Raw genomic sequence first — 24,242 nt, 5'->3', positions numbered from 1 at the left:
CCTTTATCTTTATTTGCTTTGTTGGGGCTGTGATTGTTATGACAAATTCATTCAATTTATGTAGATTCTGTAGGTTTGAGGAAATGCGCTGTGTTTTTGGTCAACTTAAGCCTTTAAGGCCACAGTACATTCATACAGGAAGAGGAATACAAGACACCATTAACTTAAGCTAAAAGGATGAGAGTGGTGGTATTCTATGTTTTTCCTATTGTTATCTAATTGCATGATAAGACCAAAACCAACAATGAACATATTCTACTAACAACTATAGTCGGTGTGTATCCAAAGCCTGATATATCTTATTACTTCCTGCTTTCTCAAGAAATTATTGAGCATTTTATAAAATGGAAATTATATTGGTGAGCTGTGTGTTTTTTTTAGATTTACATTTTTAGTTGAAAATTAGGAACACTAAATGTGCCAGATCAACGCCGGCTGGTGGACCATCCATAACAATTACTGACGTTTATGAGATAGATACATATTGTAAGCTATTTTGTTGAGTTGCCTCTAGAGAAATGCTCTGAGTGTATTTCAGCTCTCCCTGGTAAGCAGTGATGCAGCATGCCTAGGGCTTTTATTGTAAAAGGTAAGAACTGAAAGAATAAAGCTTTATTTTCTGCCGTTGTCAATGTGGGGGTAATAAGCGTATTTTCCCAAATTAATCAATACAAAGTGTTGAGCTCTGCTCAAATTTAACATGTTATTTTTGTAAAACTCATGGATTTGTCAATCGCGCTATTCCCTCTCCTCTAGTCCGTCCGTTTTTCTTTCAGCACAGTTCATGATGATATATATTGCTTGGTTGGATACCATTAATGTTCACCACTTTTCACGATGCATCGTGGGATACTTTGAGTTCACTATATAGGGTATAATTATATATAATATAGATTCGGACAGCACTACAAAAGAAACTATGTAGTGGACTACATAGTGGACTACGTAGTGAGTAGTGGACTACATAGTGGACTACGTAGTGAGTAGTGGACTACATAGTGAGAAGTGAATGACATAGTGGACTACATAGTGAGTAGTGGACTACATAGTGGACTACGTAGTGAGTAGTGGACTACATAGTGGACTACGTAGTGAGTAGTGGACTACATAGTGAGTAGTGGACTACATAGTGGACTACATAGTGAGTAGTGGACTAAATAGTGGACTACGTAGTGAGTAGTGGACTATATAGTGGACTACGTAGTGAGTAGTGGACTACATAGTGAGTAGTGGACTACATAGTGGACTACATAGTGAGTAGTGGACTACATAGTGGACTACATAGGGAGTAGTGGACGATATAGTGGACTACATAATGGACTACGTAGTGAGTAGTGGACTATATAGTGGACTACGTAGTGAGTAGTGGACTACATAGTGAGTAGTGGACTACATAGTGGACTACATAGTGAGTAGTGGACTACATAGTGGACTACATAGGGAGTAGTGGACGATATAGTGGACTACATAATGGACTACGTAGTGAGTAGTGGACTACATAGTGGACTACGTAGTGAGTAGTGGACTACATAGTGAATAGTGGACTACATAGTGGACTACATAGTGAGTAGTGGACTAAATAGTGGACTACGTAGTGAGTAGTGGACTACATAGTGGACTACGTAGTGAGTAGTGGACTACATAGTGGACTACGTAGTGAGTGGTGGACTACATAGTGAGAAGTGGACTACATAGTGGACTACGTTGTGAGTAGTGGACTACAAACTGAGAACTGGACTTCATAGTGGACTACGTAGTGAGTAGTGGACTACATAATGGACTACGTAGTGAGTAGTGGACTACATAGTGAGTAGTGGACTACATAGTTGACTACATAATGAGTAGTGGACTACATAGTGGACTACAGTATTGAGTAGTGGACTACATAGTGGACTACGTAGTGAGTAGTGGACTACATAGTGAGTAGTGGACTACATAGTGGACTACATAGTGAGTAGTGAACTACATAGTGGACTACGTAGTGAGTAGTGGACTACATAGTGGACTACGTAGTGAGTAGTGGACTACATAGTGAGTAGTGGACTACATAGTGGACTACATAGTGAGTAGTGGACTACATAGTGCACTACATAGTGAGTAGTGGACTACATAGTGGACTACATAGTGAATAGTGGACTATATAGTGGACTACGTAGTGAGTAGTGGACTACATAATGGACTACGTAGTGAGTAGTGGACTACATAGTGAGTAGTGGACTACATAGTGGACTACATAGTGGGTAGTGGACTAAATAGTGGACTACGTAGTGAGTAGTGGACTACATAGTGGACTACGTAGTGAGTAGTGGACTACATAGTGAGTAGTGGACTACATAGTGAGTAGTGGACTACATAGTGGACTATGTAGTGAGTAGTGGACTACATAGTGAGTAGTGGACTACATAGTTGACTACATAATGAGTAGTGGACTACATAGTGGACTACGTAGTGAGTAGTGGACTACATAGTGGACTACGTAGTGAGTAGTGGACTACATAGTGAGTAGTGGACTACATAGTGGACTACGTAGTGAGTAGTGGACTACATAGTGAGTAGTGGACTACATAGTGGACTACATAGTGAGTAGTGGACTACATAGTGGACTACATAGTGAATAGTGGACTACATAGTGGACTACGTAGTGAGTAGTAGACTACATAGTGAGTAGTGGACTACATAGTGGACAACGTAGTGAGTAGTGGACTACATAGTGGACTACGTAGTGAGTAGTGGTCTACATAGTGAGTAGTGGACTACATAGTGCACTACATAGTGAGTAGTGGACTACATAGTGGACTACATAGTGAGTAATGGACTATATAGTGGACTACGTAGTGAGTAGTGGACTACATAATGGACTACGTAGTGAGTAGTGGACTACATATTGGACTACGTAGTGAGTAGTGGACTACATAGTGGACTATATAGTGAGTAGTGGACTACATAGTGGACTACGTAGTGAGTAGTGGACTATATAGTGGACTACGTAGTGAGAAGTGGACTACATAGTGAGTAGTGGACTACATAGGGGACTACGTAGTGAGTAGTGGACTATATAGTGGACTACGTAGTGAGTAGTGGTCTACATAGTGAGTAGTGGACTACATAGTGGACTACGTAGTGAATAGTGGACTACATAGTGAGTAGTGGACTACATAGTGGACTACATAGTGAGTAGTGGACTACATAGTGGACTATGTAGTGAGTAGTGGACTACATAGTGGACTACATAGTGAGTAGTGGACTACATAGTGAGTAGTGGACTACATAGTGGACTACATAGTGAGTAGTGGACTACATAGTGGACTACGTAGTGAGTAGTGGACTACATAGTGGACTACGTAGTGAGTAGTGGACTACATAGTGAGTATTGGACTACATAGTGGACTACGTAGTGAGTAGTGGACTACATAGTGAGTAGTGGACTACATAGTGGACTACGTAGTGAGTAGTGGACTACATAGTGAGTAGTGGACTACATAGTGGACTACATAGTGAGTAGTGGACTACATAGTGGACTACGTAGTGAGTAGTGGACTACATAGTGAGTAGTGGACTACATAGTGGACTACGTAGTGAGTAGTGGACTACATAGTGAGTAGTGGACTACATAGTGGACTACATAGTGAGTAGTGGACTACATAGTGGACTACGTAGTGAATAGTGGACTACATAGTGGACTACGTAGTGAGTAGTAGACTACATAGTGAGTAGTGGACTACATAGTGGACAACGTAGTGAGTAGTGGACTACATAGTGGACTACGTAGTGAGTAGTGGTCTACATAGTGAGTAGTGGACTACATAGTGCACTACATAGTGAGTAGTGGACTACATAGTGGACTACATAGTGAGTAGTGGACTATATAGTGGACTACGTAGTGAGTAGTGGACTACATAATGGACTACGTAGAGAGTAGTGGACTACATATTGGACTACGTAGTGAGTAGTGGACTACATAGTGGACTATATAGTGAGTAGTGGACTACATAGTGGACTACGTAGTGAGTAGTGGACTATATAGTGGACTACGTAGTGAGTAGTGGACTACATAGTGAGTAGTGGACTACATAGGGGACTACGTAGTGAGTAGTGGACTATATAGTGGACTACGTAGTGAGTAGTGGTCTACATAGTGAGTAGTGGACTACATAGTGGACTACGTAGTGAATAGTGGACTACATAGTGAGTAGTGGACTACATAGTGGACTACATAGTGAGTAGTGGACTACATAGTGGACTATGTAGTGAGTAGTGGACTACATAGTGGACTACATAGTGAGTAGTGGACTACATAGTGAGTAGTGGACTACATAGTGGACTACATAGTGAGTAGTGGACTACATAGTGGACTATGTAGTGAGTAGTGGACTACATAGTGGACTACGTAGTGAGTAGTGGTCTACATAGTGAGTAGTGGACTACATAGTGCACAACATAGTGAGTAGTGGACTACATAGTGGACTACATAGTGAGTAGTGGACTATATATTGGACTACGTAGTGAGTAGTGGACTACATAATGGACTACGTAGTGAGTAGTGGACTACATAGTGGACTACGTAGTGAGTAGTGGACTACATAGTGGACTACATAGTGAGTAGTGGACTACATAGTGGACTACGTAGTGAGTAGTGGACTACATAGTGAGTAGTGGACTACATAGTGGACTACATAGTGAGTAGTGGACTACATAGTGGACTACGTAGTGAGTAGTGGACTACATAGTGGACTACGTAGTGAGTAGTGGACTACATAGTGAGTATTGGACTACATAGTGGACTACGTAGTGAGTAGTGGACTACATAGTGAGTAGTGGACTACATAGTGGACTACGTAGTGAGTAGTGGACTACATAGTGAGTAGTGGACTACATAGTGGACTACATAGTGAGTAGTGGACTACATAGTGGACTACGTAGTGAATAGTGGACTACATAGTGGACTACGTAGTGAGTAGTAGACTACGTAGTGAGTAGTGGACTACATAGTGGACTACGTAGTGAGTAGTGGACTACATAGTGAGTAGTGGACTACATAGTGGACTACGTAGTGAGTAGTGGACTACATAGTGAGTAGTGGACTACATAGTGGACTACATAGTGAGTAGTGGACTACATAGTGGACTACGTAGTGAATAGTGGACTACATAGTGGACTACGTAGTGAGTAGTAGACTACATAGTGAGTAGTGGACAACATAGTGGACAACGTAGTGAGTAGTGGACTACATAGTGGACTACGTAGTGAGTAGTGGTCTACATAGTGAGTAGTGGACTACATAGTGCACTACATAGTGAGTAGTGGACTACATAGTGGACTACATAGTGAGTAGTGGACTATATAGTGGACTACGTAGTGAGTAGTGGACTACATAATGGACTACGTAGAGAGTAGTGGACTACATATTGGACTACGTAGTGAGTAGTGGACTACATAGTGGACTATATAGTGAGTAGTGGACTACATAGTGGACTACGTAGTGAGTAGTGGACTATATAGTGGACTACGTAGTGAGTAGTGGACTACATAGTGAGTAGTGGACTACATAGGGGACTACGTAGTGAGTAGTGGACTATATAGTGGACTACGTAGTGAGTAGTGGTCTACATAGTGAGTAGTGGACTACATAGTGGACTACGTAGTGAATAGTGGACTACATAGTGAGTAGTGGACTACATAGTGGACTACATAGTGAGTAGTGGACTACATAGTGGACTATGTAGTGAGTAGTGGACTACATAGTGGACTACATAGTGAGTAGTGGACTACATAGTGAGTAGTGGACTACATAGTGGACTACATAGTGAGTAGTGGACTACATAGTGGACTACATAGTGAGTAGTGGACTACATAGTGGACTATGTAGTGAGTAGTGGACTACATAGTGGACTACGTAGTGAGTAGTGGTCTACATAGTGAGTAGTGGACTACATAGTGCACAACATAGTGAGTAGTGGACTACATAGTGGACTACATAGTGAGTAGTGGACTATATATTGGACTACGTAGTGAGTAGTGGACTACATAATGGACTACGTAGTGAGTAGTGGACTACATAGTGGACTACGTAGTGAGTAGTGGACTACATAGTGGACTACATAGTGAGTAGTGGACTAACTAGTGGACTACGTAGTGAGTAGTGGACTACATAGTGAGTAGTGGACTACATAGTGGACTACGTAGTGAATAGTGGACTACATAGTGGATTACATAGTGAGTAGTGGACTACATAGTGAGGAGTGGACTACATAGTGATTAATGGACTACATAGTGAGTAGTGGACTACATAGTGAGTAGTGGACTACATAGTGAGTAGTGGACTAAATACTGGACTACGTAGTGAGTAGTGGACTACATAGTGGACTACGTAGTTAGTAGTGGACTACATAGTGAGTAGTGGACTACACAGTGAGTAGTGGACTACATTGTGGACTACGTAGTGAGTAGTGGACTACATAGGGAGTAGTGGACTACATAGTGGACTACGTAGTGAGTAGTGGACTACATAGTGGACTACGTAGTGAGTAGTGGACTACATAGTGAGTAGTGGACTACATAATGGACTACATAGTGAGTAGTGGACTACATAGTGGACTACGTAGTGAGTAGTGGACTACATAGTGGACTACGTAGTGAGTAGTGGACTACATAGTGAGTAGTGGACTACATAGTGGACTACGTAGTGAGTAGTGGACTACATAGTGGACTACATAGTGAGTAGTGGACTACATAGTGAGTAGTGGACTACATAGTGGACTACATAGTGAGTAGTGGACTACATAGTGGACTACGTAGTGAGTAGTGGACTACATAGTGGACTACATAGTGAGTAGTGGACTACATAGTGAGTAGTGGACTACATAGTGGACTACATAGTGAGTAGTGGACTACATAGTGGACTACGTAGTGAGTAGTGGACTACATAGTGGACTACGTAGTGAGTAGTGGACTACATAGTGGACTACATAGTGAGTGAGTAGTGGACTACATAGTGGACTACATAGTGAGTAGTGGACTACATAGTGGACTAAATAGTGAGTAGTGGACTACATAGTGGACTACATAGTGAGTAGTGGACTATATAGTGGACTACGTAGTGAGTAGTGGACTACATAATTGACTACGTAGTGAGTAGTGGACTACATAGTGGACTACGTAGTTAGTAGTGGACTACATAGTGGACTACGTAGTGAGTAGTGGACTACATAGTGAGTAGTGGACTACATAGTGGACTACATAGTGAGTAGTGGACTAAATAGTGGACTACGTAGTGAGTAGTGGACTACATAGTGGACTACGTAGTGAGTAGTGGACTACATAGTGAGTAGTGGACTACATAGTGAGGAGTGGACTACATAGTGGACTACATAGTGAGTAGTGGACTAAATAGTGGACTACGTAGTGAGTAGTGGACTACATAGTGGACTACGTAGTGAGTAGTGGACTACATAGTGAGTAGTGGACTACATAGTGAGTAGTGGACTACATAGTGGACTACGTAGTGAGTAGTGGACTACATAGTGGATTACGTTGTGAGTAGTGGATAACAAAGTGAGAAGTGGACTTCATAGTGGACTACGTAGTGAGTAGTGGACTACATAATGGACTACGTAGTGAGTAGTGGACTACATAGTGAGTAGTGGACTACATAGTTGACTACATAATGAGTAGTGAACTACATAGTGGACTACGTATTGAGTAGTGGACTACATAGTGGACTACATAGTGAGTAGTGGACTACATAGTGAGTAGTGGACTACATAGTGGACTACGTAGTGAGTAGTGGACTACATAGTGGACTACGTAGTGAGTAGTGGACTACATAGTGAGTAGTGGACTACACAGTGGACTACATAGTGAGTAGTGGACTACATAGTGGACTACGTAGTGAGTAGTGGACTACATAGTGGACTATGTAGTGAGTAGTGGACTACATAGTGAGTAGTGGACTACATAGTGGACTACATAGTGGACTACATAGTGAGTAGTGGACTACATAGTGGACTACGTAGTGAGTAGTGGACTACATAGTGGACTACGTAGTGAGTAGTGGACTACATAGTGAGTAGTGGACTACATAGTGAGTAGTGGACTACATAGTGGACTACATAGTGAGTAGTGGACTAAATAGTGGACTACGTAGTGAGTAGTGGACTACATAGTGGACTACGTAGTGAGTAGTGGACTACATAGTGAGTAGTGGACTACATAGTGAGTAGTGGACTACATAGTGGACTACGTAGTGAGTAGTGGACTACATAGTGAGTAGTGGACTACATAGTGGATTAAGTTGTGAGTAGTGGATCACAAAGTGAGAAGTGGACTTCATAGTGGACTACGTAGTGAGTAGTGGACTACATAATGGACTACGTAGTGAGTAGTGGACTACATAGTGAGTAGTGGACTACATAGTTGACTACATAATGAGTAGTGGACTACATAGTGCACTACGTAGTGAGTAGTGGACTACATAGTGAGGAGTGGACTACATAGTGGACTACGTAGTGAGTAGTGGACTACATAGTGGACTACGTAGTGAGTAGTGGACTACATAGTGAGTAGTGGACTACATAGTGGACTACATAGTGAGTAGTGGACTACATAGTGGACTACGTAGTGAGTAGTGGACTACATAGTGGATTACGTAGTGAGTAGTGGACTACATAGTGAGTAGTGGACTACATAGTGGACTACATAGTGAGTAGTGGACTACATAGTGGACTACGTAGTGAGTAGTGGACTACATAGTGGACTACGTAGTGAGTAGTGGACTACATAGTGAGTAGTGGACTACATAGTGGACTACATAGTGAGTGAGTAGTGGACTACATAGTGAGTAGTGGACTACATAGTGGACTACATAGTGAGTAGTGGACTACATAGTGGACTACATAGTGAGTAGTGGACTACATAGTGAGTAGTGGTCTACATAGTGAGGAGTGGACTACATAGTGAGTAATGGACTACATAGTGAGTAGTGGACTACATAGTGGACTACATTGTGAGTAATGGACTACATAGTGAGTGGTGGACTACATAGTGAGTAATGGACTACATAGTGAGTAGTGGACTACATCGTGGACTACACAGTGGACTACATAGTGAGTAGTGGACTACATAGTTAGTGGTGAACTACATAGTGAGTAATGGACTACATAGTGAGTAGTGGACTACATAGTGGACTACATAGTGAGTAGTGGACTAAATAGTGGACTACGTAGTGAGTAGTGGACTACATAGTGGACTACATAGTGGACTACATAGTGGACTACGTAGTGAGTAGTGGACTACATAGTGAGTAGTGGACTACATAGTGGACTACGTAGTGAGTAGTGGACTACATAGTGGACTACGTAGTGAGTAGTGGACTACATAGTGGACTACGTAGTGAGTAGTGGACTACATAGTGGATTACGTTGTGAGTAGTGGATCACAAAGTGAGAAGTGGACTTCATAGTGGACTACGTAGTGAGTAGTGGACTACATAATGGACTACGTAGTGAGTAGTGGACTACATAGTGAGTAGTGGACTACATAGTTGACTACATAATGAGTAGTGGACTACTTAGTGGACTACGTATTGAGTAGTGGACTACATAGTGCACTACGTAGTGAGTAGTGGACTACATAGTGAGGAGTGGACTACATAGTGGACTACGTAGTGAGTAGTGGACTACATAGTGGACTATGTAGTGAGTAGTGGACTACATAGTGAGTAGTGGACTACATAGTGGACTACATAGTGAGTAGTGGACTACATAGTGGACTACGTAGTGAGTAGTGGACTACATAGTGGATTACGTAGTGAGTAGTGGACTACATAGTGAGTAGTGGACTACATAGTGGACTACATAGTGAGTAGTGGACTACATAGTGGACTACGTAGTGAGTAGTGGACTACATAGTGGACTACGTAGTGAGTAGTGGACTACATAGTGAGTAGTGGACTACATAGTGGACTACATAGTGAGTGAGTAGTGGACTACATAGTGAGTAGTGGACTACATAGTGGACTACATAGTGAGTAGTGGACTACATAGTGGACTATGTAGTGAGTAGTGGACTACATAGTGGACTACGTAGTGAGTAGTGGACTACATAGTGGACTACGTAGTGAGTAGTGGTCTACATAGTGAGGAGTGGACTACATAGTGGACTACGTAGTGAGTAGTGGACTACATAGTGGATTACGTAGTGAGTAGTGGACTACATAGTGAGTAGTGGACTACATAGTGGACTACATAGTGAGTAGTGGACTACATAGTGGACTACGTAGTGAGTAGTGGACTACATAGTGGACTACGTAGTGAGTAGTGGACTACATAGTGAGTAGTGGACTACATAGTGGACTACATAGTGAGTGAGTAGTGGACTACATAGTGAGTAGTGGACTACATAGTGGACTACATAGTGAGTAGTGGACTACATAGTGGACTACATAGTGAGTAGTGGACTACATAGTGAGTAGTGGTCTACATAGTGAGGAGTGGACTACATAGTGAGTAATGGACTACATAGTGAGTAGTGGACTACATAGTGGACTACATTGTGAGTAATGGACTACATAGCGAGTGGTGGACTACATAGTGAGTAATGGACTACATAGTGAGTAGTGGACTACATCGTGGACTACACAGTGGACTACATAGTGAGTAGTGGACTACATAGTTAGTGGTGAACTACATAGTGAGTAATGGACTACATAGTGAGTAGTGGACTACATAGTGGACTACATAGTGAGTAGTGGACTAAATAGTGGACTACGTAGTGAGTAGTGGACTACATAGTGGACTACATAGTGGACTACATAGTGGACTACGTAGTGAGTAGTGGACTACATAGTGGACTACATAGTGAGTAGTGGACTACATAGTGGACTACGTAGTGAGTAGTGGACTACATAGTGGACTACGTAGTGAGTAGTGGACTACATAGTGGACTACGTAGTGAGTAGTGGACTACATAGTGGATTACGTTGTGAGTAGTGGATCACAAAGTGAGAAGTGGACTTCATAGTGGACTACGTAGTGAGTAGTGGACTACATAATGGACTACGTAGTGAGTAGTGGACTACATAGTGAGTAGTGGACTACATAGTTGACTACATAATGAGTAGTGGACTACTTAGTGGACTACGTATTGAGTAGTGGACTACATAGTGCACTACGTAGTGAGTAGTGGACTACATAGTGAGGAGTGGACTACATAGTGGACTACGTAGTGAGTAGTGGACTACATAGTGGACTATGTAGTGAGTAGTGGACTACATAGTGAGTAGTGGACTACATAGTGGACTACATAGTGAGTAGTGGACTACATAGTGGACTACGTAGTGAGTAGTGGACTACATAGTGGATTACGTAGTGAGTAGTGGACTACATAGTGAGTAGTGGACTACATAGTGGACTACATAGTGAGTAGTGGACTACATAGTGGACTACGTAGTGAGTAGTGGACTACATAGTGGACTACGTAGTGAGTAGTGGACTACATAGTGAGTAGTGGACTACATAGTGGACTACATAGTGAGTGAGTAGTGGACTACATAGTGAGTAGTGGACTACATAGTGGACTACATAGTGAGTAGTGGACTACATAGTGGACTATGTAGTGAGTAGTGGACTACATAGTGGACTACGTAGTGAGTAGTGGACTACATAGTGGACTACGTAGTGAGTAGTGGTCTACATAGTGAGGAGTGGACTACATAGTGCACTACATAGTGAGTAGTGGACTATATAGTGGACTACATAGTGAGTAGTGGACTATATAGTGGACTACGTAGTGAGTAGTGGACTACATAATGGACTACGTAGTGAGTAGTGGACTACATAGTGGACTACGCAGTGAGTAGTGGACTACATAGTGGACTACATAGTGAGTAATGGACTACATAGTGGACTACGTAGTGAGTAGTGGACTATATAGTGGACTACGTAGTGAGTAGTGGACTACATAGTGAGTAGTGGACTACATAGGGGGCTACGTAGTGAGTAGTGGACTACATAGTGGACTACATAGTGAGTAGTGGACTACATAGTGGACTACATAGTGAGTAGTGGACTACATAGTGAGTAGTGGTCTACATAGTGAGGAGTGGACTACATAGTGAGTAATGGACTACATAGTGAGTAGTGGACTACATAGTGGACTACATTGTGAGTAATGGACTACATAGTGAGTGGTGGACTACATAGTGAGTAGTGGACTACATCGTGGACTACACAGTGGACTACATAGTGAGTAGTGGACTACATAGTGAGTGGTGAACTACATAGTGAGTAATGGACTACATAGTGAGTAGTGGACTACATAGTGGACTACATAGTGAGTAGTGGACTAAATAGTGGACTACGTAGTGAGTAGTGGACTACATAGTGGACTACATAGTGGACTACGTTGTGAGTAGTGGACTACATAGTGGACTACATAGTGAGTAGTGGACTACATAGTGGACTACATAGTGAGTAGTGGACTACATAGTGGACTACATAGTGAGTAGTGGACTACATAGTGGACTACGTAGTGAGTAGTGGACTACATAGTGAGAAGTGGACGACATAGTGGACTACATAGTGAGTAGTGGACTACATAGTGGATTACATAGTGAGTAGTGGACTACATAGTGAGGAGTGGACTACATAGTGAGTAATGGACTACATAGTAAGTAGTGGACTAGATAGTGGACTACATAGTGAGTAGTGGACTAGATAGTGCACTACATAGTGAGTAGTGGACTAGAAAGTGGACTACATAGTGAGTAGTGGACTACATAGTGAGTAGTGGACTACATAGTGGACTACATAGTGAGTAGTGGACTAGATAGTGGACTACATAGTGAGTAGTGGACTACATAGTGAGTAGTGAGGGATTTTGGACACAGTCACTGGCTCAACCTAATTGAACTTTGACCGCATGATATAGGTGAATTTCATCACACATAGGGAATGGAAAATGCAGTACAATGGCAGCATTATTTCATAAAAAAAACAGTTACACTAAATGTTTATTAAGAGGTCTAAAATACTAATCAGGACAGAAGCTGTGAAAGTTCAGCAAGAAGTTGTGGAAACCTGCCAAAAAAAAAGGAAATGTGATGTTTTGAGAAATGTATTTTAGCCTGTGTAACTATGCAGTTTATAGATAAAAGTGTCTTGACACAGCACCTACAGTTTAGATGTCAGCAGAAGACCTAAACAGACAGAAAGGAAAGACAGGAGACAGATGGTGAAGGAGAAGGCGAGAACAGAGTAATGAGATGATTATGACAGTAAACAGCAAGAATTAGAAAACTACACTGACTTGGCCTCCAGGGCGAGAGCTATGATTCCAGCCACAATGGGAGCGGAGACAGAAGTGCCGGTATGACCATCAGTGCAGCGGTGCCGGAGGTCAGTGGTTACCTGCAAGGGAGCACAAACACAGTATAGTTCCCAATGGATGCACTGTTCATAGATCTGATTTCATATGAACCTCATTCTATTATTAATCTATGCTGTACTGGTTGTGCATACACATGTTCAAACAGGGGAAATCACAAAATGCTATATCACTGAAAAAAGCATTGAATTACTTATTCAGACTTTCTTTACCACACCTGTCCTCTCGTGGGTCTCAGTCAATGATCTTGTAGATATTTTAACTTCTAAAATTACAATAGTATTGATGCCATTGCTCCCACGATAAGAAAAAAGCCCTATGGAGAAATATAACGCCGGTAAAAACTGAGTGTGAGGTGTTGAAAAGCTGAAAGCAGGTGGCAAAAATAAATCTCCAGGTTCATTGTGACATCTATTAAGAGATACTTAATTTAGAACTGAGAACTACAAGGCAAAAACAATTATAAGCGTGTGCCTTGTTTGCTAATGTTGACAGGCTGACAAACCCTCCTGTGTCAGAAGCCCCTGAACTCCTGAACTCCACTAAGTCATGCAATGTCCTTTTTTACTGACAAAATTCTGAAAATTAGACAAGCTGTCAGTTCTTCCATATCTGGTAAAGGGTCTGTATTGTCGTTTTGTACAGTTAAAAACAATCCAATTAGCATGGTACAATATGCTCCTGTCAGTGATTACATTTATGAAGAAATTGTGCAACATTTGAATTATAGTACCAGTCCAGAACTTGGATTGTTTTAACTAAGCAAAAGCAGAAGAAGAAAACACAATGTTCTGCTACAGAAATATGTGTTCCTATTTTTGGACATTTCTTCTTTTTTTTCTTTTTCTGTGAAAAATATTTTCCTCTAAAATGTAGTGGTGTAGTGTAAGTGTTTTATGTTTTCCAGTCAGGATTTGGACCACACCCCACAACAGCACAGAGACTGCTCTTCAGATCCTAAATAACATCCACTTAAACACAGACATTGGCAAAATCTATGTCTTGGTATTATTATTGGATCTCAGTGCTGCATTCAACAAGGTCGACCACGACATATTACTGGACAGAATGGAAACTGAGTTGGCCTTTCTGGACCAGTGCTATACTGGTTTGTTTCCTATTTAAAGGACTGAATACTTTGTGTTGATCATAGTTACACATCTGAGTTAAAAGAAATGTGCCATTCCCCAAGTCTCCATTGTCAGGCCTCTTCTGTTCAATCTCTATGCTCCCACTAGCTCAAATTATGGAAAACAACTGAATGTTTTACCATGATTATGCAGACGACACACAGATTTATATAAGGATATCACCAGGTTACTATGGTCCCATACAAGTCAGTCATCCAACAAATCATTGATTGGCTGCACCAACATTTCATTGAGTCAAACAGAGAACACAGAAATAATTGTTTTTGGACCCAAAGAATAATGGTTAAAAGTCTCAACTTCATTCGCTAAAATAAAAGACTACAAAACCGTCAAGACATCTGGGTTTGTTCATGGACTCCGGCCTAAAGTTTAGTAATCACTAAATCAGCCTACAATCATTTTAAGAATATATCAAGGCTTAAAGGACTTAGTATTTGGGTAGGCTGTCTTTACTGGTGTCTTTAAAAAGAAACCACATCACTTCAGTTCTCAGATCTTTACATTTTACGCTTTGTGAAGATGTCTAACCTACATTTAACTTAGCCTCAAAATCAGACTGAGTTTCCTTTTTATTTCATTATTCGGTCTATCAGCATGATGGTGTTAGCTGATTGCGGTTCTCTTTTGCGTTTCCCTAACCAATAGTAGCAAATGAACAATTGTCAGGGTGATCAAAGAAATATGTCGAAAAAAAAAAAAGATTTACAACAATCTGGATAGTTGTGTCAATCTAATCCTTAATCAGCCATTTCTGATTCAATTTTTTGTTGTAATTTATTTAGGCTCTGTTAAAGGAAGATGACGTGCCCTTCCTTATTCCCATTTACAAACCTCTAAATGGCTAGCTGTCAGAAAACACTCCACATGGCCTGTTTGAATCACTGAAGAAACGGGCAGACTGTTTCAGAGGTTTAGAACCAGGCTACAGTAGACTAGTCTAGAAGCAAAACTATTACTTGCCTAGCTGCATAGAGCTGTTTAACATCTTTGTGCAATGACTTGATTTGTCTCGATTAAGTTCCTTCTGTGTTCAAAAGCCATGATCATAAATAAAAAAACTGCAAGAAACACTAAAACACTCAAAGCTGCTTGTTCAAATAAATGACAGATGGGCGGAGAAGGTCTGCGAGATACTGTGCGTGGTTTCCTTTCCACAAGCTGACCTCTGCCTTACACACTGCACTGGGGAGCTGGTACTCTTGTCACTCTGGCTGGTTTTACATAAACCAAAGCATAATGTTTACACTGAGGAACACAGTGTGTGACCGGACCACAGAGAGACACGGCTGGAAGTAAGAGACAGAACCCTGCTCCAGATTCTCACAGTTTGTTGTTGTGACTACCTGTGAGTATGTGTGTGTGTGTGTGTGTGTGTGTGTGTGTGTGTGTGTGTGTGTGTGTGTGTGTGTGTGTGTGTGTATGTTGTGAACATAAATCATTATGTCTCTTCACTTGGTCACATTTCTCTTAGTTGTTATTTACTCTCCGTATGACGTGAAAGAAACACCAGAGTCTAAGCAAACACAACCTCCGCTGATCTTTGGTCTTCTCCCACACACACAAACACACACACACACACACACACACACACACACACACACACACTCCCACACACACACACACACACACACACACTCAAACAAACAACATACCCATTCACACATGCATTCAAATGACACCTTACAACAACCTTTGTACACGCTGGCTTCATGCCTCTGAAGTACATGCCTCACCTTATAGCTCATCATGAGAGAGCTGTTTTCATAATAGTGACATGTGATGTAATACCTGGGAGTAAAGCTTTGTTTTTTTTCTATTATAAACAGGTAAGGCAGTTATCAATAGTGGTTACTAAATTTACCAGTAAAATGACCAGAACGTGAACACAAATATGACTCAAAGATTCATTGATGTGGCTTGTTAACTCAATGCTAACAACTTAGCATAAAGTCTATTCGGCTGCTAAATGCTTTAACTATCTGCTGTTTGGTACTTGTTGGTGTACAGTTGGTTTATCAGAGCTTATAGTGGTTCAGGTGTAACCAATTTGTTTTTGAATTGTCATATGAATTACTGCCTAACTGTCTGAGGTAGAGTTGCTGTAATGTAGGCAGTACTCACAATCTTCCTCTCATTAAACTCTCCACTGCTGTACGTTGTGGCCAGCGTGGAGCTGCAGATCTCTAGGTACCAGGGCTTGTTTCCGTTCTCTGTGGTGCTGGAGATGGAGATGGTGTAGATACTGCTGGTGTAACCGTCACATGAACAGTGATCACCCTGCCGACCACCGTTACCTGACGCCCAGACAAAAATGGACCCCAAACCTTTGCGGCCCTGTGGGACATGGAGTGACATGGTGCTGTGATTCTACTCAAATCAATCATACTTGCATAATTCTGCTCAGAGAAGTTCAAACCTTTTTGATGCCTTGCTCAAAAGCCTGCTTAGTTAGCAGTCCTGGGCCATCCACTGTCTTGCCATCGTCCTTTGGCCCCCAGCTTGCACTGTAGATGTCGATGTAGTCAGGTCGGACTCCCAGGGACTTGGCCTCTACCAAGTCAGTCACATCACCGTCCAGCATCCGAATCCCTGTGTCCAAGGTAACAATCTCAATACATCAAACTCATACAAATGGTCTTCTTTGCACTGGACACTGTTATCTTTGTCTGATACTTTATCAGATGGCTGTAGTTATGATTGTAGTTACTTGATTTTACACACAAACCACATGTTAAACTCATAACATATGATACTGTAGTTTAAAGTACTCAAAAGTAAATAAATAACTTAGTTAGCACCACCTGGTCCAGCATACACCGTAAAATGCTGTTAATGCAACATGCAAATTTCAGGGGTAAAGTTCTTTTAGAGACCTGAGGTTCGATTCTTGGTAGTGAAACACCACTCACAATGACGTATAAATTGTATCTTTGTATGATTTGATTTAGTAAGCATTTAAAAACAATATATTGTATAGAAAGTGCAGTCTGACTGGACCCTGTAATACAACAACAATTGTCTGTTAACTATGAATGTATATACCAAACTTTATTGATTGTAGTACATTTTAAGATATGTCACTGGATAAGTAAACAGTTAGGATCCATCCTCGGGGGACAATGACTATCTGCTCCACGTTTAATTTTTCCAATAGTTGCTGAGAGACTGGAACAAAGTGGTGGATCAACACATTACACTGCTAGTGTGGCTCAAGTGTTGAGAAAAGGACAGAGCACTCTACCTCCAATGTGAGCATTATAGGCAATCCCAACAATACAATGGGAGTTATTGGCAGCTGCTGCAACTTCACCCGCACACCGAGTTCCATGTCTGCATGTCAACAGAGAGCAAACACAGAAATTACAGCCTGACACATAGCTTGATCTGTGTCAATGACAAGTTGAAAGGCACATTTCTAGGAGGCATGTCTGAAATAAAATAGCCTGACGCATACTGGTGAAAAGACTTATTTTATAAACTACAATCATCACACCAACACACCATAGGCACAAACACACTATGGAGAGTATTATTGCTTCTTTTATGATGAATTACGTATGATCATTGATGCCAAAAGGTAAGTCTAGTAAAAAGTTCAAATCAATTCAAAGCCTTTGATTGATTGGGACTGACATCAAAACCTGACATTTACTGTTGATATTTAAGGTGCTTTTGCAAGTCTATGCAAGCTCTGCTGGAAATAGAAAAAGAGGAGGATTTGCACATCAAAGGTGTAGGTATTATCATGTAGTTTGCAAACAGGCCCATTGATTTAGTTAAAAAAAAGAAAGTTTTAAGTTTTAAAGATTATATTATAGCAGAAGATAGATGGGAAAGGATGAGAGAGAGGGGACGACATGCAGCAAAGGCCGCTGCAGCACTCAGACTTTGTACATGGGGCACATGCTCTACCAGGTGAGCATCCAGGCGAAGAGTGGGCATGTAAGTTACAAAAACTGTTGGACGCAGAGGCCCACAGTACTTCTAGATATTCTGAAAATGAGTCTGGAACCATTCTGGAACTACTTCTGCTGTGTGGTCACTTGGTCATATATTAAAGTGATATTCTTTCTTACATGTTTTCATTGCGGGAGTCATAACGTGGCGTAGGGTCATGGTCATTCCCATTGACATCATAACTTGCTAGATGGTCCTAGAGAAAACATGACAACAGAAGAAATGTCAACACTTATGTGAGATGAGGGCGTCACTGAAACTTCAATCTCAGTTCTTTTTGTGTGGTATTGGAATGATGAATAGGAGTTAAACATGGGTTAAAAATTTAGGGCAATGACCCAATATGTCAAATGTAAAAATTATATTCACAGGACGTGTTTTGATTTTGAACTGTATCCATATTTTGAGAAGGTTGGATAGTCGCACATACATAGTTCTGAGCCAGATCAGGGTGGTTCTTCTCGATGCCGTCATCCAATATGGTGACCACCACATTCTTGCCGGTGTAGCCCCTCTGCCAAGCTGCCAGAATGTTCATCCCCGAGCGACAACGGCTGCTCTTATCACCGCACTGCTGAAGAGACACGTGGATGACAAGCACCAAACTTCTTATCTTGTCTCGACAAAAAGTACACGAAGAACGATTCCGTGGACTGTACTTACAATGTACCACATGTTGGACCACTTAGGGTCATTGAAATGAATGACACTTGGGTCACTTTGGGCATTCCTCTTTACTCTTGGTTTTACCACCTGCTGCTGAGCCCAGTCCACCTAAGGGTGGCAATAGAAATGGAAAGAACACTAAAGTCAGTTTCAAGTTAAAAAAGAGCCACACTTTTTTCTCTAAGCAAACATGTTTCCTCTTATGAACCCAATTTTTATTTGATTGTTGGGCATTTTGTTGGGAGAAATAAATCCTTTTACATCACAAAAGGTGTACAGCATTTCTACACCACTATGTAAACAAATGTAATGGAAAATAATATAGAACTATGTTTAACAACTGCTGCCAGTGTAGTACTTTAAACTACATCCAGGGTTGGCAGGTCTGCTGGGAAGGCTTTAGACAAGAGGAATATTTTATTTTGATTCCACTTGAAAGAAAGTGATCTGAGTCTCACCTCAGGATCCATGTGGATGAAGCTGTGGGGGCCCTTCAAAGAGTACGCAGCCCTGCGGACCACTCTGCTGTGGTGGAAATGGTAATGATCCTCCAGACTTCCTATCTGCCCAAACACATCCAACAGCAACATCAAGACAACAACTTCAAAGAAACGTGGACTATAACAAGATGGCTGAATGCTATATATTCTGTCTATCTGAGCTGCTGTTATCTAAATGGCTTTTACACTGATGTAGTCTGACGTTTTTAGATTTAAACATAAACCTGATTCTACAAAGCATTCTAATGAAAATACATTTGGGCCATCTGTATATAGTATATGATATCACTCAATAAATGTGAATGTTCTCTCTTTGCAACAAGAATGTGAGCAGGATTCTCAGCACATGTGCACAGCTGGCACACTGCTGTGTCTTAAACTATTCATCTGTCTCCATCCTCTCCCTGCCTCCTGCATCCACACATGTCTCGTGTTATTCTCTGGTACAGACACTTTCTCATGAGGCAGACTTTATAAAGGATTAAAATATAAGTTGTAACTTGTAGTTTTATTCATGTGATTGTATGATTTACTGAAGGTTTATAGATCACTCATGAACAAAGCAGGTGATCCACTCCTTCAAGTGCACGATAAAAATCAAAAGAGGAGAAGAAGCTCTTAAAATTCTAATGTTCCACCTCCAGGGTCTTTCTAAGGTAAAAATATATGTGAACAAAAAGCAGGCTATGAACAAACAAAAAATAACAGCTTTACCTAAATGTAAGAGATCACATGATACCCATCATCCCAAAATGATATACTCTGCACATAAAACCACATACAAAAGGATGGAAGCTCACACAGGACATGTGTTAAACGCATTTCTGCACTTTCCTCATTTAAAGCCTGTCATTTTGCATCATGTGATATCATAATTGTAGGTGGAACTGCTGTCACTTCCTGTCTGTATATTGTTATCAGTTATAATCCATTAACAAGAGCAGGTTTGGGGCTGCCAGGTTGTGGAAAATCCATGGATTTCACAAATGGATTTTGGTCGAGGGCATGTCGACCTGATGACTTATATCTAAAGGATAAATAAGGTGTACTGCTGGAGGAGGATAAACACCAGCAAGAGGGATTTTTCTCAATCTGGCAACCCAAAAGTGAGTCTTATTATGTTCTTATTACTGATCTATAAAGCACTAAATGAGTTAACTTTGAATAAATGTAAATAAATATATATATAAAGGCTCGACATGTTAGACAGTGGTAGTGATTTGTTCATCTTTATTAACAAATCAGAAGACCATCAGTTCTCTCCATCAAGAAAATGTACACAGTTTGGAAAGTTACAGTTTGACATTTCTTACAACATTTAGCCTACCTCAGAATAACCTCACACATTAATCTATATATTTAATAAATTAAAGTTACAGGAAATCCATGTGATGTCAGTCACGTGGGTGTATTTACTCAAAGTGTGAATTCCTAAATCTTTCCTAGCAGAAAAACAATGTTTAGCCTATTTATCAAATGTAGCCATTTTAGATTATAGCTTTCAAATTGTCGTTCACAGCTGTTTCATACAATCGTGAGATCAAGTGTTTGGCAACAGTGACCATTAAACATTAGACAGTAAAACAGTAATAAGAAATCAAGAGAAAAATCTAATGTGTTATTACCTGTCCAAAGTTTATATATCCATATTTTGCTGCGATTCTATCCGCTTGCTCCTGCCCCCCTGTGATCCGCACTGCCCAGTGGTTTGTATAAACGTGTCCCGACACCACTGAATGACTCATTTCAACAGTGAGTACAATGACAAGCAGGAATAAAGTCATCCTGACTTCAGAGCTGGAAAAGCAAAGACAGTAATCGGATCGTTGGTTCAGTAAGCAGCGCAGGTTCGGGGGAAAGTCTGTCTTGAATCCATCATGTTGTGAGCACGTCCTGGTGAAATTCACTGTCCGGTTGAAAATCGCGGAGGCGCTGTGCGATAAGAATCACAGGGAGACAGACGGGATCTGATGCTGCTGCTGGGACATGCACTCATTTAGCTGCAGAGGGATTCCACTGCTCTTTACTCTGAAACAACCGCACATTTAAATATAGTAGACAAAATTAAAACTCACACTCATACATTTGTGGCATGTCATATAGGAAAACAAAACTGTAGGCGTCGTTGGCGTTTAGGCGACAACATACATTAATTTCAAGTTCAAAATGTATAGATGCCCCGTTCAATAACCAATTTACTGTCTGTCTGTTGGTCTGTCTGCCTGTTTGTCTGTCTGTCTGTCTGCCTGTCTGTCTGTCCAGAAATACCTCAAAAACAGTTGGATGGGTTGTGTGACGGCCTCAGAGCTGGCTGTCCTGTCCTTCCCAGGCTGTGTGCTTAACCTGTGTTTCAGGAGGTTGATTGGTGACGCTGAGACCTCGTCATCTCCTTGTCAGTGATGCAGTACACGTGAGCAGGGTGGACTCAGGATATAAAGCAGACCTGCAAGATCTTCTTGCTCTCTTCCCTCTGGCCTGTTGCCTGCTATTTGTATTTAGCTTGTACTTTGTGTATCATTCACTTAATTAAACCATATAGCAACGCTATGGATTGTGTAGTCTCCCTCCTTGTCGCCTCCTCTCGAGCCAGGTTGTGACAGTTGCCAAATTTTAATTTGTCCAATACTTTGGTTTTATGAACAAATAGCTGCAAAACTACGAATTCCCATCATCCTCAGCTGTACTCTGTGTTAAGTGCCAGTTGTGGAGCTAAGATATGGAGAAGAATTAAAAACATTGGGGGGAACTTTCTGAACATCAGCAAGTTAGCATTGTAATTGTGAGCTTTTTTGCATGCTGATGTTAGCAGTTAACTCAAATCACAGCTGTTCCTAAGTACAGCCTCACAGAGCTGCAAGCTTGTGTAGACTCTTAGTGTTCTTGTATGGTATCTTTCAAAAACTGATGACCACGTCAGTGCTGCTTTGTGGAAAGTCCATTGTTTTGGGTCTCTGTAGCTGCCATGCGTCAGTGTGCCACAGCCTTTAGAGCTACTCCTTTAACATTTTTTATATTGTTATATTTTTGAAAGATTATGTTTTTAGCTATAAAGTTTATGGTTTTGGGCCTTTATTTGAAAGGACAGCCACAGATAGACAGGACAGGGGGAGAGAGATGGAGATAGGGGATGACATGCAGAAAATTGCCTCAGTTCAGATTAGAATGGACTGGCGCTGACATTGTAGCTGATGAAGACCCTGGAGAGGTTGGTCCTTGGCTATCTTCGGCCCCTTGTGAGACCATCGATGGACCCACTCCAGTTCGCTTACCAACCTGGCATTGGGGTGGATGACGCTGTCATCTACCTGATGCAGAGATCGCTCTCTCACCTGGAGAAGGCTGGGGGCACTGTGAGAATCATGTTCTTTGATTTATCCAGTGCCTTCAACACCATTCAACCCAGGCTGCTGGGGGACAAGCTGGAGCGCTCGGGGGGTGGATCATCACCTCACCAGCTGGATTCTGGACTACCTCACCAACCGTCCACAGTACGTGAGGACCCGGGAGTGTCACTCGGACACAATCATCTGCAGCACGGGGGCCCTGGCGTCGTTTCTCTTCACCCACAACACAGCAAAGTGTCACCTGCAGAAGTTCTCTGATGACTCTGCTATTGTCGGCCTCATCTCTGATGGGGATGACAAGGAGTACAGAGAGCTGACAGGACTTTGCCCTCTGGTGCCAGAGAAACCACCTCCTGCTCAACGCAGGCAGACCAGGTGGACTTCAGGAGGCGCCATCACTCTCCCCAACACCAGTGAACGTCCTGGGTACTGTCAGGTAAATAAATCCTGATTAGTATTAATCCACACTGGAAAGACTATCATATGTATTTGTCTACCTCAATCAATATATTACGACACTACGAATATGTTTCTGCACTATTATGTATTTTCTGCACAATTATGTATTTTATGCACTGAATGTATTTTCTGCACAATTATGTATTTTATGCACTGAATGTATTACAAACATAATAGGGGCACTTCCCCTTTAAGAGTAACAGGTCAACAAACCATCACTTCCTGACTGCTGACGGAGGAGCGTGTGGGCGCCAAACTGGGACCAATGAGGAGAAGGTCAACGCCTACTCCATGTATTAGATGAGATGTTTACAACCCTTTGTGCACACTTGAAGCGGAACCGTCAGACAGTTAACTGGGGTTTTTAGAGCGTTCAGTCTGTGGAAACGGCGAAGTGAAAAGTGTCCTCAGCTGAGAGTATTTTCTATGTTTGACTTATCACGTTAAATAAATATATCGATTGAACTAGAGGATTGCTGTTTTGATTCGACATTCAAGCTCCGAGTTCTTCAGCTTTTTCCTACCCATTAATTGGCGTCCCTGGGTGGGCATCCCGAAAGGAGAAGTGAAGAACGATCGCCGAGCATCGTTGACTGGTATTCATTGCACGTGCAAAAGATCAGGTGAGGGTGAACACCGGTTAAGACAAATATTCACTGCAGGTAGACTAGGAAAACTTATTAATGAATGCCAGCAACAATGTTCGACGGTCATAGCTAATACAACTGCTGTTAAACGATAAAAAGCAATCCTGAATGTTGAAATACAAGCGATAAGAGCAAGCA

The 24,242-nt window shown here is 41.5% G+C and overlaps 1 protein-coding gene across 1 annotated transcript in view; it reads right to left on the bottom strand.

Annotated features, from left to right (window-relative positions):
• The window catches only part of pcsk6 (proprotein convertase subtilisin/kexin type 6), a 29,287-nt gene extending 7,300 nt beyond the window's left edge, over nucleotides 1–21,987 (bottom strand). The window contains exons 1-10 of the mRNA XM_029460033.1: nucleotides 21,923–21,987; nucleotides 21,280–21,682; nucleotides 19,613–19,717; nucleotides 19,152–19,262; nucleotides 18,919–19,062; nucleotides 18,608–18,684; nucleotides 17,773–17,861; nucleotides 16,948–17,120; nucleotides 16,653–16,865; nucleotides 13,303–13,403 (exon numbers count right to left, since the gene is read on the bottom strand). Coding sequence (XP_029315893.1) covers nucleotides 13,303–13,403; nucleotides 16,653–16,865; nucleotides 16,948–17,120; nucleotides 17,773–17,861; nucleotides 18,608–18,684; nucleotides 18,919–19,062; nucleotides 19,152–19,262; nucleotides 19,613–19,717; nucleotides 21,280–21,438 — 1,172 coding nt within the window. The 5' untranslated portion in view covers nucleotides 21,439–21,682; nucleotides 21,923–21,987. The remainder of the gene's footprint in view (nucleotides 1–13,302; nucleotides 13,404–16,652; nucleotides 16,866–16,947; nucleotides 17,121–17,772; nucleotides 17,862–18,607; nucleotides 18,685–18,918; nucleotides 19,063–19,151; nucleotides 19,263–19,612; nucleotides 19,718–21,279; nucleotides 21,683–21,922) is intronic.
• Nucleotides 21,988–24,242: the final 2,255 nt, after the last annotated feature.

This window comes from Cottoperca gobio, chromosome 3 (assembly GCF_900634415.1).
Source record: "Cottoperca gobio chromosome 3, fCotGob3.1, whole genome shotgun sequence".
NCBI lineage: Eukaryota > Metazoa > Chordata > Actinopteri > Perciformes > Bovichtidae > Cottoperca > Cottoperca gobio.
Note: the sequence above shows the minus strand (reverse complement) of the source record. Positions and strands in the feature narration are given on the sequence as shown.